Source organism: Pagrus pagrus (genome assembly GCF_965226575.1).
Source record: "Pagrus pagrus genome assembly, chromosome: 4".
NCBI lineage: Eukaryota > Metazoa > Chordata > Actinopteri > Spariformes > Sparidae > Pagrus > Pagrus pagrus.
This window is the reverse complement of record NC_140188.1, coordinates 22544412-22562683: the sequence shown is the minus strand read 5'-3', so window position 1 is coordinate 22562683 and position 18272 is coordinate 22544412. Positions and strand designations below refer to the sequence as shown.

The 18272-nt window shown below is 41.5% G+C and overlaps 4 protein-coding genes across 6 annotated transcripts; 2 read left to right on the top strand and 2 right to left on the bottom strand.

Moving 5' to 3' along the window:
* Positions 1-185: 185 nt before the first annotated feature.
* On the bottom strand, positions 186-4336 carry cfap45 (cilia and flagella associated protein 45). The gene is made up of 12 exons (XM_084350680.1): positions 4150-4336; positions 3536-3646; positions 3193-3305; positions 2812-2944; positions 2535-2705; positions 2224-2402; positions 1895-2024; positions 1626-1772; positions 1401-1514; positions 1024-1217; positions 412-636; positions 186-327 (listed from the first exon to the last, which is right to left on the bottom strand). The coding sequence occupies exons 1-12, from the start codon at positions 4150-4152 to the stop codon at positions 261-263; spliced, it is 1587 nt and encodes a 528-aa protein (XP_084206806.1). The 5' UTR covers positions 4153-4336; the 3' UTR covers positions 186-260.
* A 104-nt stretch (positions 4337-4440) lies between these two features.
* slc37a4a (solute carrier family 37 member 4a) lies at positions 4441-10492 on the top strand. Of its 3 annotated transcripts, none has more exons than XM_084350689.1 (9): positions 4441-4985; positions 5191-5361; positions 6080-6312; positions 7550-7793; positions 8099-8257; positions 8344-8429; positions 8919-9032; positions 9144-9282; positions 9796-10492. In XM_084350689.1, exons 3-9 carry the CDS (start codon positions 6082-6084, stop codon positions 9960-9962), a joined length of 1140 nt encoding a protein of 379 aa, XP_084206815.1. In that variant the 5' UTR covers positions 4441-4985; positions 5191-5361; positions 6080-6081; the 3' UTR covers positions 9963-10492. The 3 variants fall into 3 exon arrangements, with proteins under 3 accessions (XP_084206815.1, XP_084206814.1, XP_084206813.1); XM_084350688.1 differs by having other exon boundaries at positions 5191-5877; XM_084350687.1 differs by having other exon boundaries at positions 5191-5877; positions 8919-9282.
* Positions 10493-10585: 93 nt separating this feature from the next.
* trappc4 (trafficking protein particle complex subunit 4) lies at positions 10586-12792 on the bottom strand. Its single transcript, XM_084350693.1, has 5 exons — positions 12591-12792; positions 12152-12326; positions 11377-11480; positions 11020-11146; positions 10586-10853 (listed from the first exon to the last, which is right to left on the bottom strand). The coding sequence occupies exons 1-5, from the start codon at positions 12763-12765 to the stop codon at positions 10775-10777; spliced, it is 660 nt and encodes a 219-aa protein (XP_084206819.1). The 5' UTR covers positions 12766-12792; the 3' UTR covers positions 10586-10774.
* A 189-nt stretch (positions 12793-12981) lies between these two features.
* On the top strand, positions 12982-15602 carry rps25 (ribosomal protein S25). The gene is made up of 5 exons (XM_084350692.1): positions 12982-13087; positions 13689-13778; positions 13908-14091; positions 15339-15437; positions 15533-15602. Exons 1-4 carry the CDS (start codon positions 13085-13087, stop codon positions 15431-15433), a joined length of 372 nt encoding a protein of 123 aa, XP_084206818.1. The 5' UTR covers positions 12982-13084; the 3' UTR covers positions 15434-15437; positions 15533-15602.
* The last annotated feature ends 2670 nt before the right edge of the window (positions 15603-18272 follow it).

The window sequence follows — 18272 nt, the reverse complement described above, 5'->3', positions numbered from 1 at the left end:
GAGAGGAAGTAGTCATGTCTCAAAAAGTCACTTTATTTTGTTGTTTTGTGTTTGCAACATGCTTCCACTCAAAGAGCCATTCTGGAATAGCATAAACTACTAAAACATGCACAAACAAGTGATCACAAGCTCATAAAACAATTAAATGTTCTGTAGAATCATATATATTACATTAATACTTGAAATGTGTTTCTCCTCTTTTAATTAGATTCTGTAAAATGGGATGGTTTCACACCATTTTGGATCCAGTTGTGTGTGAATCAGAGTACGTAGGCCCGGGCCTTCTTTTCCACTTCACTGCAGTATTTGTCAGAGAGCCCTGTAGCCCTGCACATTGACAAACACATGTCAGTCACTCACAATAGAGCTTGTGTAAAAAATGAGTCACGTCATTAACCCGGCCGTACTTACTTGAGCTCTCGCAGCTTCTTCTCTTTGATCTCATCGAGGCGCGCGCGTCTCTGCTGGGCTTCCTCAATCAACCGATCAGCCTCCTGGAAGATCTGTCTGCGCTTTGCTATAGCCGAGAGCTCACGTTCCTTCATCTGCTGCCGGATGACCTCTGCGCGACGTTGCGCTTTCTGATGCTGCTTCTCCTCCTCCTCCTTCTGTTTGATGATCGCTTCCTGTTGCACCCTGAGTGGAGGAAAGAAGGTGGGGGAGGGAAAACTAATATTAATAAAAATGGTAACTATGATAAACAAATGAATGCTATGTCCATTTTCTGCTCCACTGATTGACGATCCTGCTGTAGGTTTTTTCACTCAAAACAAGTCCCGAGCTATTTCCGTTGTAGGAAAATGCTGCAACCCTGTTTTGCTGTGAAGCTCCAGAAATGTTTTGTAGTTTATGAAACTTCACCTAACTTTTCCATGTGCATCGGGGTGAGTAGATAATGACTGAATTGTCATTTTTGAACGAACTTATCCTTTAAGTGGTATTCCACTTTTACTTTAATCCTTAGGGAATGGGATTTGACAGTGTAAGAATCAATTGAGAAAAAAATGAAATCAAGTTTCTTACTTCAGCACCCTCTCAAACTCTGCCTTTTCCCGGCCAGCCTCGATCGACAGCAAGTGTTCTTTGCAGTGAACCTGCTCCAAGCGAGCCTGCCGCAGCATCGCTTCCTCCTGCGCTTTCTTTTCAGCCAACTCTTTCTCTTTTCTCCTCCATTCTCTGTGCAGTCTTTCCTGGTCCCTGCGAGCACGGAGCTCATCCTTTCAAATGCACATACACACAAACACAACATTTGGACACATTGAATGCTTCAGTCCCAATGACTCTGTGTGGAAGGTGAGTGCCTTTAAGAATGTGATTAGAGTATTTTAATCTTTAACAGGGCTGAAATTCAGCATGTACCACCTTCATGGTGGTGGTCACCCGGTGGTTTTATTCCTGACCTGCTCTGACTTGTAGTCCTTTGCTTTTTCCTGCCGAGCCCTCAGCCTGGCAATCTCAAGCTCCTTCTCCTTCTTGATTCGTCTCTGCTCTGCTTCATATTCTGCTTCCCTCTCCTGCAGAGGTCATGAAACACTGAATGTTATTTAACTGAACTGTATGAGAGTGGGGATTAGTGATTGTCCGAGGACTGTTTGTGTCGATAATTTGCTTGTTTATTATCTGACCAGTTTGCTTTTGATGTATTCCATATCTCTCATGTCAGCCAGCTTCTCCTCCTCCTTCCTCTGCTCCTTGGCCCGCATGGTCTCAGCATTAATACGCATGACCACCTCCTGCAGACGCTGCTGCTCCTCCCTCTTCTTCTCCAGGGCCTGGAAGAAGACAACCAGTCAAAGAGGAAACGGACTCGAGTGTGGGTTGCATGACACTGTGAGCATGAATTCGACTCTGTCAATGTTCTTGTTTTTAGTGCTTGTGCATGTTGTCTCGGCACCTTGAGGTCCTCCAGGTTCATTTTCTCCTGATTATCTCGTGTCTGCTGCCTCTCGCACTCTTTTAGTTCATCCTCCAATATTTTTCCCTCCAGTCTATTCTGGATCTGGTCGTAAATTTGCTGCTTTCCTCTGTCATATAACACAGGCACAACACACAATGACTATGTTAAACTGGAAGCACAGGATCTTATAAGTGGTTCAAGTGCATTTAAAGCAAGCATTTTCCCTCCCTACACGAACATGCCATCAGGTTTGCAAAGTGTGAGAATATTCATCAAATTAAATCCATCCATAAAATATATTGTGTGTATTGTAGCGCTCTCGTCACCGGATCATCTGGTTTTTGCGCAGCTCATCAATCTCCTCCTCAGTCTTTAAGGCCTTGCGGCGTTCCACCTCCATCATGACATCCAGACGCTTCTCCTCCTCTAACATCTCCGACTGGATCTGTTTCTTCTCATGGATCTGAACATCACGTGTGGCTTGACACTGAGCACCCAGAATCATCTGTAGAGACCACACACACACACACACACACACATACACACGCAAGTACTGATGTATTAATGACATCCATTAGGAAATCAGCCAATGACTGACAGGTTCACTATCGTCCATATGTCCACTGCTCTTTCCTACACTGTTGAGCTGTTTGATCTCCTCTTCTTGCTCCATCCTTAACGCGTTTGCCCGCTCCATCAAGCGCTGCTCACGGTCCCGGGCCTCTATCTCCAGCTGAGTAAGAACCTTGTTCTCCTTATGTGACACGTCTGCATCAAAGATTCGACGCTTCGCTTCCTCTAGAGCTTTCTGGATGAGGCGTATATTGAAAAAAAAAAATATATAGAGTGAAAGGATTGTTATGTTATTGCAAATCTGCAAGACAATTTTGATCTGAGTTTTTCATGTTTCTTACCATTTCCTCTTCCCTCTTCCTCCGATAAGCCTCTTTCTCCTCCTTGGTGAGAACTCTGGACAGAGCGGTGATCCGCTCAAACTCAGGTGGAGGTAGAATGAGGGACTCTTTTGAGGAATCCTTGCACGGGATCCTGGTGTAATAACATGTCATTTGTTATGGGTTTCAGTACTGCATATTTTTTATTTGTATGATATACTATAGCTATGGATTATAGGGGTTTATTATAAAGTAAGTGTGTACATTTGCATAGCACCCGTTTCTCTTACTATCAGTTTGAAATTAAATTAGGCAACTCAAATTTTCCATTTATTAAAATGTGCAGTATCCCTTTCAGACACACAAACTATCTTTAGAGTTTATCAGTGATTGTTAGCGTACCTGAGATTGCGAATGAGGTCCTTTGTAATAATCTGAATAGTGTCTTGGTTCTTCCGGGACTCATTCTTGGCTTTGGAAGTTGAGTTTCCACGTTTATCTAACTGTGTTGACACCTGGACAGAGTTGGTACAAACTCAAAGCAAAGCAATACAAACCCACCCACAACTTGCAGTACATTACACTCTGTAACAGATGTTTAAAACTAGGTACACTTTACTACTATCACGCCATTAATGTGATGCTGTAAACCAAGGGATATCAATGACACATTTTTTCAACACTCTTGGCAGCAGTTGTATTGTCTACAACGGGCTACTATAGTGTATGTACCACATTTACTCACCGATTTTGGGCTCCCAAACAGGCTTTCGTCCACCTCAGAGACGGGGCCCAGTTTGCGGTACCGGCGGGTATGAGAGCGGCTCCTTGAAGTCCTGGAGCTGGATGCCTGACTCTATTATCATTTAAACATGTGTCTTTACTTATTCAGATTTAAATATTCGACTTGAAAACCTACATTCACAGATGCTTTCTCCTGACTCTCAGTGAGATGAGACTACTGAAATACTTTTGTCCACACACTGGCACAAGCATTGAGTATGTTTTAAACAAAAATGAATGGATAAATACTGTAAATACACTGACATTGAAATAAAGTTTTTTTTAATTTTCTTTTTTCGGATTTTTAAAATGTTTTTAAAAAGATGTTAAACATTATTTCATGTGAGCAGCTGATGATCTCTTCCCTTCTGCCTGGGCCCCAAAGTCAGAATACCTGTGCGTGGATCCTCTCCAGCCTGTGGGGTTTTACATTACCTCCCTGTGTCTGAATAAATAATCACTCTCTCTTAAAGACAAGGGTCTGGTGAGGCTAAATTGAAATGCTTTTGACAACTATACTTTAGGAGGCATTTTTATGAAACGTGTCAATGCTTCTTATATTAACGTTAAACTCACCATGGTCCTTGGTTAGCGGTGTCCACAGCGACGGAGAAGTAATTAAAGCAGCGGTAGCTCGTCTAAAAAAGGTCGTTCTCGGTTCCTGTTTGTTGTTAACAAGTTTCAAAGACTGATAATACGAGCTAGAGTTAAATGTTTCGTTATAAATGTAGTTAGCGACTCATAAAATTGACAAATGCGCATTAATCTGTTGAGCATTTGGAAACGTCTGTTGACGGTTGCCATGGGGACGCACGCGCGAGCTAAAACGAGGCGGGGCTAGTTGACGTAACGTCCCGTTCCTGCTGTTGTGGCTGTAGCTAGCATGACAACGTCAGAGTGTTGGGAACAGACTTTTAGCATTTTACATTTGGGTGGGGTTTTATGTGCAAAACGAAAAACAACAAGAACAAAAACCAAAATGGATAACGATAGTATCCGTAACTCTTATCTGTGTGATGTAATGTAAAAATGCTATATTAGCTTCGCGTAGCTGCATCAAGCTAACACCTTTATGTTTTGCAACAACACATTGAATTTCAAGAACTGCTTTGCTTGGCGCGAGTTGAACCTAAATTAGAGACTCGGCTGGAATTTGTAGCCTTTCGTTTATTTTTCTTTACTACGTTTTCATAATTATGTGTAAGAAATTGCTAAAGCAGGCGTTTTGTTCACTTCCTGGTTGGGCGGTGCCAGGAAATGAATCCACGTGATCTACGGAAGCTTCACACAGCCTCCTCCTCCTCTGCTTTCTGACATGAGTCGCCCTTCAACGAAAACATTATTTTTCGTAAAAGCCCAACGGGCAAACAGCTGTGAGGTGGACACATGACAGAAGAGTTGGACATACAGAGGTACCGCAGTGGTTTGCTTCCACTAAACACTCTGAAGCTTAATTTGACCTAACTTCTGTTTTAGCCTCACTTGAACTTAACTGAGATAAATGACTTTCATGCTTAGAATTATATTTCATGCATTATTCAGATCTCGGCCACAACCCATAATGACTGTGTAATCTATCTTCTGCAGCTTGGTACACATTCTGTTTCTGTCTGCTAGGTGTACTGCTGTTCACCACGGTTCACACACCCCCTCACTCGGAGAGGAGCCTCCCCCTGCTCTGCAGTGACTATTGGACTTTGCAGTAAACCATTAACCACATCAATCTGCGGACACCTCCAATAACATCCTCAGATGGACAAACAGCAACAGATGAAAAGAACAGCCAAGGTCATCGCTCAAGCAGAAGCCTTTACTTTATATATAGGTGCCTAAAGAAAACAACAGATCACGTACAGCGTCGATGTCACAAACTGATTGATGAAATCCCTTTCCCAGCCCTCTAGCCGGCGTGCAGCATGTGGTAACAACCCTGATTAAATCAGCTTCGGGGTAGAGAAGTTGACCATTAACCTTCTCTACTGATTGCAAACACCATCTCCACATGTAAGCAGCTGCTTCTGTACAGCGGATCCTGAAGCAAAGTTCACTGTCACAGGCAGCAGAAGTCTGTCAAACGGCAGGAGCTTGCTCCCTCCTCTGGATTTCTCCTCTATTCTTCAAGTTTTTGGCATTTTTATAGGACCAAATCTGCAGCCATGGCTACCGCGGGTTATGGATACTACAGAGGCACTATATTTCTGGCCATGTTTGTCGGCTACACACTGTACTACTTTAACAGAAAGACTTTCTCCTTTGTGATGCCCTCCCTAATGCAAGAAATTAAGCTGGATAAGGATGACCTGGGTATGAGACACTGACTTAACGCTTGATTGTCATGTTTTGCAAGTTCTACATATGAAGACACGTAAATCACAGTTAATCCTGTTATAGCACATTGGTAATATTTTTGATCAAAGTTATACTATATTTCACAGTTTCTTGGTAGACTGTAGATTATAGGTACGATTCTATCATGATGCATTAGATTTGCCCTCCTTTTGTTCAGGCATGATCACCAGCAGTCAGTCTTTGGCCTACGCTATCAGTAAGTTCATCAGTGGCGTGCTGTCGGACCAGATCAGCGCCCGCTGGCTCTTCTCCATTGGCCTGTGCATGGTGGGAGGCATCAACGTGGTCTTCTCCTGGTCCTCCACTGTGGCTGTCTTCTCTGCCCTCTGGTTTCTCAATGGTCTGGGCCAGGGCCTCGGCTGGCCTCCCTGCGGCAGGGTGCTGCGCAAGGTACCTGAGCCACAAGCCAGTATCAGACCAGTCTGCCATACACTGATGTCTGAGATGTTTATGCTTCTCTTTCTCTCCTGTGGCAGTATAATGAAGTATGAACTGGGTTTAGCTTTAAGTAGAAACACAAATAAGGAGTTGAAATATAAAGGTGCCAATGCGCACAAATAAAATTATACTACGTATTAAATACATACATAGCTCTGTCGTGTTAACTGCTCACATTTCCTAGGATTCAAAGAAGTTTTGTTAGCATGCAAATTACTATTGAAACCTATCTACTCAATAATTAAACTAGAATGGCACTCTATACTATTCACTGCTCCTTTATTACCTCAGCCAAGGACATCATGTTTTCACCTTTGTCCATTATTTAGTTGGTTGGTTGGTTTGTCAGCAGGATTACACAAAAACTACCAAACGGATTTCCACGAAACTTGGATGGAGGATGGGTCTTGGCCCAGAATAGACCCCATTAATGGGTTATAGGTGGTGAGTGATACGGGGCTATCAAGTTTGATATTGGATTAGGCTTGATTCAATTAAAGGGGACTCTACCATTCTAGTTGTATTTGTAATAATACAGTATTTGTGACCAAATATTTCTAAATGAGGCCAGAGGGGCATTCTACAGGCTGAGCATCTGCAAAATGTTTTATTCAGATTCAGAATCATTCATTAGTGTCCTCTATAGATGACATCTGTCTTCATAGTAGTTTTACTAACACATCAGATAATCTTCATCAGGACTGTGTGTGTGTGTGTGTGTGTGTGTGTGTGTGTGTGTGTGTGTGTGTGTGTGTGTGTGTGTGTGTGTGTGTGGTTTGATCAGATTAGCATAAGCACACAATCAAAAAAGTGTGTCAATCCAATTTAATTTAAATATTGCTTAATCCTGATTGGATTTGGCAGAAAAATTGGGTGTTCATGTTGGGCCTCACTGCTAAAAGCAAGACGCCAACTGAGACAATGATATCTTTGTCACATGTTTGATCACATGATGTTTGCAAAGCATGAATGCCTAAGAGATGAAACCAGTATGAGCGTTTGATTTGCTCATGATCGTGCAGTACAGCGACTGTCGAAGCGCTGTCACTCACTTATTACCTGCTGTCAGTTCCGAACACTGCACTGGGTCAATGATTTCATTCCTCCTGTATATCAGAGACAATATAATGACCATTCCTGTCAGCTCTGTCGTCATTTCATGTCATTATTTCTTCTTCTCTGCTGTCAGTGGTTCGAGCCCTCCCAGTTCGGGACGTGGTGGTCTATTCTCTCCTGCAGCATGAATCTGGCTGGCAGCTTGGGCCCCATTATTGCCACGGTGCTGGCCCAGACTTACAGTTGGAGGACGATATTGTCAGTATCAGGAGTGAGCTGCGTGGTGTTCTCCGCTGTCTGTCTGCTGCTCATCAAGAATGAGCCGAAGGACGTGGGACTGCCCAATATAGAGGCAGCAGCCAAGAAGAGCAAAGGAGGTGAGACTTTTAGAGTAATTCTTCAGTTTGATTAAACACTTTCTGTCCAGCACTTTGTGCTGAAAGTGACTGAATTTGTGTTTACACAGGTGATACACAGTTAAGTGCTTTATACAGATGTGTACTGTATTGTGTGTGTTTTCATCGTGTGTTAGGACTAAAGGTCAGTGGACTCTGTACCCAGTGTGCCCCTATATGAAGTATGTGTGAGCCATGTCTAGCTCACACACAGGCAAAGAAAGAAAGTAGTTTGTACGAGACGTTTGAGAACACCTGATTGGTAAATAATACTGTTCTCTGTTCAGGATCCTCCAGCAATGAGAGCACCCTGTCCGAGTTCCTGCTGTCACCATACCTGTGGCTGCTGTCCGTGTCCTACCTGGTGGTGTTCGGTGTGAAGACGGCCTGCACCGACTGGGGCCAGCTGTTCCTCATTCAGGACAAGGGCCACTCTACGCTTGTTGGTATGGAAGAAGAGATGCCTCCACTTCCTGTTGAGAAACTTTTTTTTTTTGTTATTCCTGGTGAATCAACATATTCTCCTTCATAGGTAGCTCATACATGAGTGCCCTGGAAGTTGGAGGCTTGTTGGGTAGTCTCGCAGCAGGTTTCCTCTCGGACAAGGCTGTGGCCAAAGTGAGTCTGCATAAAGCATACTGTATATCTCTCTGACTTAAAATACTTTTTATTCATACAATATGGTAAGATCACCTCACCTGAGCCTACATCTGTTTATTTTGGACATTCAGTTGCTCTTGTTTTTGCAGTAAAAGGACTGGTGCACATATCTAGGTATATTCTTTCAGCAAATTTGCTGAAATTGTTTTGAGGAAAAGATCACGATTTGGCTTACAATACCTGGTTCTGTTGCCATGTAGACAACCGGAAAATGTCCCAATGTCCCATTAAAATAATCTGGTGGTTTCATGCTTTACAAATCTTTTAACGCCATCTCAAACAGTGGTCTCTGGCTTGGCAGCTGTCAGTTGTCATGCCACTGCTCCACCTCCCAACGTGAGAGTCAGCTCATGTAATGATGTGAGGGTGAAGTGACATGCATTGTACAATTGTCGGTGGTATTGCCGAAAACCAGCTTTTCTTTATACATGTTCTTATTTTGTACAGCAAGGCATGAGAGTCTATGGCAATCCTCGCCATTTTGTCCTGATCTGCATGATGGCTGGAATGTTTGCGTCCATGTACCTGTTCAGAGTCACTGTCACTCCCGACAGCTCACAGGTATCTGCTCTGACAACGACATCCCAGTGGACAAAAATAAATGATGATTCTTTAATGCAGCGCACCAGGTGTCACACTCCTCATGGATGTTTGTCTCATTTGTACATTCAGGTGTGGATACTCAGCTTGGGTGCCGCTTTTGGCTTCTCCTCTTATGGACCAATAGCATTGTTTGGAGTTATAGCCAATGAGAGCGCCCCATCCAACTACTGCGGGACGTCACATGCCATTGTTGCCCTGATGGCCAATAGTGAGTTGATTGGTTTTCATTTCAGAGACACCACATTCTGCATCAACTACATCCCAATTTTAAAAAAAAAGTTAAGTTGCTGTGTAAATAAAAACAGAATGCAGTGATTTATTAATCCTTTTTGATCAATACACAGCTGATAAACTTATGAACTTGATGCCTGCAACATACAGAGCATAACCAAAGCTTTTTTTTTCACCCTGGGTTGTATACATATCGATCCCATTCAAGCTGACTCTAACTAGTGAATGTCTTTATACTAATTAATAATACCATTTCACATACAATTTCATCCTGTTTCACTTTGTTTATATTTGGCGGACCCTGCCACCTTTCTAGCTTCAAACAGTGTTTAGTTAAGGAAAAAATTGAAAATCACTTCGTATTGTTACCTCATTAAATTGGTTGATAAAATTTTGAGTTTGAATATCTTCTCCAAAACTACATAGTGCACCTTTAACTACTTTTTATATTCTCTTATCCTTGAACTTAATCCATTTACATTCTCCCCAGTTGGTGGCTTCCTGTCTGGACTACCCTTCAGCACCATTGCCAAGCACCACGGCTGGGAGACGGCCTTCTGGGTAGCAGAGGTCACCTGTGGCGTCACCACTATTGGGTTCATCCTGCTGCGCAACATCCGAACAAAGATGGGTCACGTGTCCAAGAAGGCAGACTAAAACGTTACACCTCATCAAAGCTAGATACTTTGAGCCATCATTGTGTTTTCATATTTTTCATACTTGATTTTTTTTTTTTTATATACTGCAATTTTTTCTCCGTCAGTCTTAGTGGACATACACATACATGGAAGCTCTGAACAGTGCAGTACTTACTCTTTAATAACCTGTTTGGAAAGGTGCAAGGTCCCTTTCTACATACGTTATGTACAGTCTGTAAACATTACACCCATTGCTCAATAAGGGAATGTAAATGACTGCATTTTGTGTGAGAAATGTGCCAACAACAGAACGAGAGAAAGGTTTTCTCTTCAAAAGCCACTGAAGTATTTCAATGATGAGAGAAGAAAATTAAAACCTGGCTGGAAGACTGATATATTGAACAATATATGTTTCAAAAATAACAACTTTGTAATATTGAATCATGAATAGAATTACAATTAACCCTGACACAACGCTCTTTTTTGAAAGTGTGTGGTTTCCCTTATGAGAGCTGTCAAAGGCTTAAATAAATGATACTTTGTTGTTAATGTTTTTCACTTTCATTGTTTATGATCAGCACCCAGTGGATTACAGTTAGGTCACTCATTTATTCAATAGAAATGCAGCCAAAAACAAACATGAAAAGTTTACACACCGTATGTAATTTAATCTTCAAGTATTTACAAAACATGACGTATTTACAATGTGTTAATTGCCGGTTTGATACCAGCTGGGCAAAAGAAACCAACTGAAGTTGAACCACAGTCATATAAAGTCAGTGAACCTGTTGTGAAAGATATTACAGTATGTTCCATCTCGTCCTCTCTGGCTCAAGATCCAGCTCCAAAGTTTCCAGCTTTCTCTGCGATCTCCAGAGCACCCTTCAGATTCTGGTCAAAGAGTTCACACCTGAAAATCAGAAGAATCAGGACACAAGCGATTGGATGTGTGTCTGTTAGACATTAGGCACTTTATATATAATATCAAATGTAACAAGTAGCAAATACTCATTTTATGACACATAAAAACAAAAGTAGAAAGTAGAAGGCAACATCATCTTGATTCTCTCTATTACCTGATTGGCATTTCCAGAGAGTAGAACGGGTTTTTGAGGGCAAAATCTGAATAGATCTCATAAATCTTCCTTAGTAGAGCATCGATACCAGATTGACGAGGGTCCGCCAGTACGATGAACTTAATTCCTGAAAGAACAGAGATGGAACAACAATTGAGAAAGGCGTCAGTTTAAAATTGCTATTGTCAAAACTACAATAAGTAAATGATGTATGCATAGGGGGCATTTTATAAGGATGTTACTGAATGGAAATGAATATTACAATCTGCATTTTTTTGACAATGATTTCTGACTGACAACAAAATTATCGCTTCTGTCTTTGTTTCATCTACAAACGCACTCACTCACACCACTGACCTGTCAGAGTCTGGAAGCAGTGGAGCTTAAAGACGTCCGTTTCTAGCATCTCAATCCCTGAACTGCCAACTTCAGGGGACAGCTGTGAACCTATAGCAAACAACCTGGGGAAAAACACAAAGACAGGAAGTTTAATGCTTGAGATAGGGATCCACTGATACTGCACAAGCCTTAAAAGGATGTTGGTGTATGAATGCCTCCACTTACAGATATGAACTGCGGTATACTATTGTATGAAAATTGACCGTTATCATACCGTGTACATTTACTTATCTGTGGTATTGAATTCTACCATATTAATGATATTAAGAAAAGAATAATCAAAGTTTATATCAAGTTTCACATCTGTCAGGATGGAATATTTTGTGAAATCATAGTAAACTTTGTTTAAACCTTTTGTTTTCATTCCTGTAACGGCAATTGTAACTGGTAATAATAATAACTGAGTAATACGATATAATGATATAATCTCAGACGGTTTAATAACCACGAAGATCTCAGATACATTCCTACTAAGTGAAGGATTTATCTAAATTGGTTCTGAATCATGTATCAGAATTGGTATCGGTAGAAAATGATGGATCGATGTGTGCATTCTGCTCTCTGGTATCACTCTCAAACAGAATATTACTATTGACAGCCATAAATAGATTCTTCATTTATTTAGCTCACCTCCACTGCAAGTTAAAGTTATCCCTCAGTACTGTATTCAGCTCAGTGACAGGTCACCAGAGCCCAACCCCAGTGCCCAGCTGTGACACATGATGCGACTTACGAGTGGAACATAGATGCCAGCATCAGCTTCTCATTGGAGCTCAGACGAGCCCTTCCAAAGCGAATCGACACCGGATAATTTGCAGGATCCTTCAAGTATTCAAGGATGTCCTTTCCTTCTGCTGTGCTCTTGCCCATCACATCAACTCCATTGATGGACAGCACTGCATGGCCCACTAGAGAATGACAACAATTGGTGCATTTAGGCCACTTTAAATGCAAAATTGTCATGCATACACATCACAGACTGCACAGTATGGACATTTTGGCAAGTCCATGTGAGACTATTCAATTAAGTGCAATCTAATTAAGCGCTTTCCATAGATCATAGGTCAATTTATAAGCCCATTTACTTCCCCTAATGTGTTTAGCTAGGTCTTGATGTTCCCAGCTAGCCAGGTTAGCTCAAAGTAAGCTAACAATATGCTGTAAAACGTTACCTCTGATTCCGTCCCGCTGTCCAAACGACACGACGACCTTTTCGTCGTGATGCTTCAGCACTAAATCTAAAGGATAGCTAAATGTTTTCTCGGCCTCCGCCCTCGGGACATAGTTGTCATATTGGTAAATTAAACCTCCAGCCTTGTTCACCACATACACACTGAAGATCACCATCTTTGCGAAGACTGCCCAGCTGACAAACGCGTCATGTGACCTGACCGTGTCAAAAGACAGGAAAAGTCGAAATGAGCTTCTAATTTGCTAGTTTATATTTTTATTATTATTCCTATCTTCGTATTAATATCAAAACTACTGATAGCACTGTTGTGCCGCAATTTGTTGAGTCAACACTTATAAAAATCTATGAAAGCGATAAACACGGGGAAAAACTCAATTTCCCATAAGTCCTTGTTCCATTTCCGCATATACAGGTTGTCTAAGGGGCTCTAGCACGGGTGGACTTCCTTTCGCTCCGACATCTTGACGAGGAAACATGGTGAGGACAGTTATTAGAGGTTTTGTCGAAACAAACTGAAAATGCACTGTGTTTGTGTAACTCATCTGGAGTTCTAATTTCTCGGATTATTTTGCGACAAAAATGTGCTTTCATACGCCGTGATAAGAGCGCGTGAATGAAGCAAACTGTGTTAGATTTTACTCATTTAGCAGCTGGCTAGTTAGCTAGCTCGTTGCTAATTCCACCATGCTTTCATGCTACACTGAGGTTACAGGGAAGCAGCCGAACAAAGTTGTCACTCACAAGTCCGCATACATCATTACTTCATTCATAAATGTACACTTGACGCTAACTTTGGAAACTGACTTAATATCCCCTCATTGTAACAATGAGAATAACCCGCAATGTTAATTGTGGGGCTAGAAAAACTAGCGACGTAGACAAGGCCAGCCCATGCCGGTCAGCCGAGTTAACCTCGGTACAGTTTATCGCCGGGTGTTTGACTATTATTGACTTTAATGCAGATTAAAGCATCCTCAAACTTGAATGTACCGACATTACAGTCTGTTAGGTCCCACATGTAACCACAGTGAGTGTGGGATGGCGTGACAGATTATAACCTGCTCTTCTATGTTGTCAGCCTCCCAAGCAAGACAAGAAGAAGGACACTGGGAAGTCCAAAAAGGACAAGGACCCAGTCAACAAGTCTGGAGGCAAAGCCAAGAAGAAGGTACACAGTGCATGATATTCATCCACATTTGGCCCTTCACATGTGATGGTTGTTGCTGAATAGGTATGAACGAGGTCCACTGTAGAGCTTTCCTAATCACAAACGATATATCTCTTTGACTCTGAGCAGAAGTGGTCCAAGGGAAAAGTGAGGGATAAGCTCAACAACCTGGTGCTCTTCGACAAGGCTACCTACGACAAGCTGTACAAAGAAGTTCCCAACTACAAGCTCATCACACCCGCTGTTGTGTCGGAGAGGCTGAAGATCCGTGGCTCTCTGGCCAGGAATGCCCTCCAGGAACTGCTCGCCAAAGGTGAATTTTTCTGCCCATAGGCACCAAAACGGTGCCCAAGGGATCAGATAAAATCATGCATCTAAATAAAATAAATTTGGATGTAACACATTAGTAGATGTAAGAAGATGCTCTTGATGGCAGAGTGGTTTGCACTCTACCCATTTTCTAGTTATCAAAACACACTTGATACAATAACTCTAAGCTCCTTACCTGACTTTTGATAAATATGTAGATTTGTGCAAAGTTCAATGAAATTTGTAGTTGTTTTTTAAAGATATACTCTGGTAATGCTCAAGGTTGTGTCTGGGGATCAATAAGAGGATTTGCTTGTTTATTGGCCCAGCAAATGTTGCTTATAGTGGAATTTTAGCTAAAGGAGATGCAGACAAATTAGATGTTTCCAATAAATGTTTAATTGTCTTGAAAAGATTGATCCAGGGTAAAGTCAATCTAAAAGTCACAAGTTAGAGCTGGCTGAATTGTTCCCATCTGCCTGAATACATGTCTTTTGCATTCGGGGCAGATGAGGAGATTTTTCTCACTCTGCCTCCACATAGTTGCCACAATAACATGTTTTGATATCTTTATTTTGTTGCAACATTAATCCCAATCCCCACATTATCAGCACTTTTTGTCGACCTTTCTAAATGATTACACACTCTGTATTGATGCCAATGTAGCAGTTCCATCGGTTGTTACAAAATGACACTAATTTGCATGGTTAACACAGAGCAATGACTATAAGTAATCATAGCTGCGGCATTGTTTAGTGTCCTTTTCTTTGTCATTTAGACTCGTCTTAATTTTCCAAGTACACATTGATCAATGAAAGCAAGTGGGACAACAGTGAACGCTATATCAAAACAAACTATAAGTGTCTATCCTAACGGGAAACCTGTTTCAGTGTCTATATGAAACCTGCCACAGTTGTGATGTAATAGTGCCAAAATTAATTCGTGGTTTAGCTGCTGGAGTACTTTTTGCCATCAAGGTTGGCAAATTAAGCGATGAGATTCAATGCCGACATTAACTGTAGAGCTGAAACGTACATTGCCGTACACGTTTACCTTTTCGTCTACAAGTATCCAAATGTCACAGAAGAATGATCTGTTCCAGGGAAACTAAAAAATTTAGACTCTTTCAAAGTGACAGTTCAAATGATCTGTGCACATATCCACTGGTAAAGTGAACTGAAACATAAATTAGTGAGCCTATCTATTTCAGTGTGATTGAAAATGTGAACATGGTCCCGTTTTGTCTTCCAGGCATGATCAAACTGGTGTCCAAACACAGAGCACAGCTCATCTACACACGCAACACCAAGGGTGGAGACGAGGAGGCAGCTGCAGAGAAGGCATAAACAGGTACAGTAAAACTACTGTGTTTATCCTCTGTTACAAGTGTTTTTTTTGTTTTGTTTTTAGCTGCATCTACTGACCTGCATTCTTTTGTCTTGCAGGTTCTCCTGTTTACTTCCTTTTTGATGAGCTGTTTGTAATGAAAGGTGAATAAAAACTGAAAAGACAAAATCTCTGCTGTGTATTTACTGGACAATTAAGTTGGGTTGTTCTTATTAGCATGTATGGGGTTTATTTCCTCATCAGTTTATTTGTAATGACATCAAAATAACAAAACTCTGGACCTATACTGCAATAAACTGTAAAAATGAGACAATAGGCCTAAAGGCCTTTCAGATGCATTGACAGCAGCACCTCTGTGTTCTGAAACTGATGATTCCAGCGGCTGGTGCCGCACCAGACCAGCTTCTCACTGTGTCGAGCAAAGGGGTGCGAATCGGCCAGCGAACAGGTGTGACTGCATTGAACCTGGGGGCGAGTAGTGCAAATTGCATTGTCTGAAAGGAATATTAAAAATAAGGAAGGCACTAAAAAAGCATGCGGCACAATATTTTGTTGTTCCACTGTCTTCTGAGTCAGACAGTTTTTCTGGGTACGGTTTTGCTCATACCGCCCAGAATTACATGGATTTCTTGAGGTTACCCTTGTTTTTCTCCCACCTGAAAATCTATGTTCTATATAAGTGGACAAAATCAATATTTCCACTTTGAAGTGGTGTAGCTGGTCCCCTGTCTGGTGATGCATTGTCTGCCTAATGTTCTTTAAAGTTTGGGTGTTAACGGCAGAGAATAAATGTCCCAATAGGCACGCTTTCATCTCTGTACAAAAATGTTTTAGACATTCTGATACTGAAAATGAAGTTGCAAAACATGCCATAAAACCAGGGGAAGGGGTGCTAACACAAAGCAGGTGCTCCAGATGTGCGTGCAAGAAAACACTGTCCAAAAGGAATGCTTTCTTCTAAAAGTAAAGTAATTTAGCCACAATATATAGTTTTTGTATTTCAAAGCAGTGTGCCCGGACTTATCCTCTTTATATTGTGCGGGAGAGTCCATCCCCTTTCTCATGGACACTGAAAATTAACTGCACTAGTAGGATTTTAGGTATTTTCATCATGGGCTTAATCTACCATTGTGTGGGCTCCAACATAAAGGAGACAAATTGAAAGCTTTCCAGGCATTTTCATTTCAAAACAGCACATGTGAGGCCTGTGCTGCTGGGTAAATTCACACCTCATTTAGTTCATACGTTTTGTCAATTATCAGCATGCTTGGTGATGAAAGTCCTCGATTTTGCACCTACGCGACGTACCTAGTGTTGTCATCCAGTAAATTCAAAGGGACATCCTGACTCAACCGACAGTTTTCAGTCTAAGATGGATCATTTGTAACATGGTGCAAGAGAGTAATCATTCACATCTTCCATGTGTCTGTTGGTAGCTGCAGGCAGCGAAAGGTTATAAGATATTGATAAGAAATAGCATGAAATGAAGCCGTCTCCGCTGTCAGATGTTTGCTCAGGGCATGACAGAGGCAGGAGTCTTGTGATGGATGCTGTCAGATGTCCCTTTGTCACTGCACAGTGCTACCTCGAGCAGCAACAGCAAAAACAAACTGCAGGATGCCCACCGCTGACAGATGCACCACCCGTCAGCTCCTCCAGCATCTGCCTGTGAGAACACAAAGACATTTAGTGCCTGTTTTTCAATAGAGGTGACTTCTTACTGATATAACTCAGAGGTGGCTTTTTAACAAACTCGTACATTGAAATATCTGTGCTGAAGTGTCTGACAAGAATGAACCCGTTTGTTCATTTTATAAGGTATAAATGAAATGTGTGTGTATTATCTATAGTGTGCTGGTTACTTGTAGATACATGTGCAGTGCTCATGTCGAAGCTAATGTGTATGTAAGATTTCTGCAGAAACATGTAATGGAACAGACAGAAAATAGTGCTCTTTATCTCTTCAACCCACCTTAACATGGAAATCACGTTCCTATAAATTGGGGTTGTGCAATTAATGTTTGTAATGTTAAACCTTTCTAAATATAATGAAATAACAGCCATCAGTCATTTTCCTGCCGGCTCTGTCAATTCCTACATTCATTTGTTTATAAGCGCCTCACATTATTAAAGGCACTTCATATACCACACTGGTGATCTAAGCTCTCATGGCTGATTAGTCCTCTGCACAGGTTGAAGGTAGGTGAACCTGTCTTGGGAGTTTTGTGAGGTCACCAGACACTATATTAAAGGTGTAATATGTAAGAAGTGACTACCTGTTGAATTCATACTATCTCTCTACAAACAGGGGGCAGCATATCACCTGCTAACTGTAGCTGGTGTTAGCTCAGTTAGCCGTGCAGAAGGCAGTCCGGACCAGGAGTTCAAAGAACCTGGGGACTTGGTGTTTACACCATTAGCACAGGAGCTTTAGAGCAGGATAGGTCGGGAGCTAGCAGATTAGCATGCTTAGTTTGTTATATATATCTTTGCAACGCAATACATAGGCGACATAACACGTGTTGATTCTGTTGATAATTTTGGTTCATTTTTTGGATGTTTTCAACTAAAATTCTTACATATTGCACCTTTAAGGTACAGCTACATTAGCCTTGAACAAGGGTCATACATAAATATGAGCACAGCGATCACAAGCTGTAGACAATGAATGAAATCAATGCTGCAGTTTATTTCATACAGTGAGTCAAGTGTGACGTGACTGTACCTTTAAGGTGTAATTTGTTAGATAGAGTCAGGAAGATGTTAATCCAACAAAACACTCAAAGAAGGGGAGGTGGTTCAAAAACAGCTGAAGATTAATGATGGCTGAATTCCATT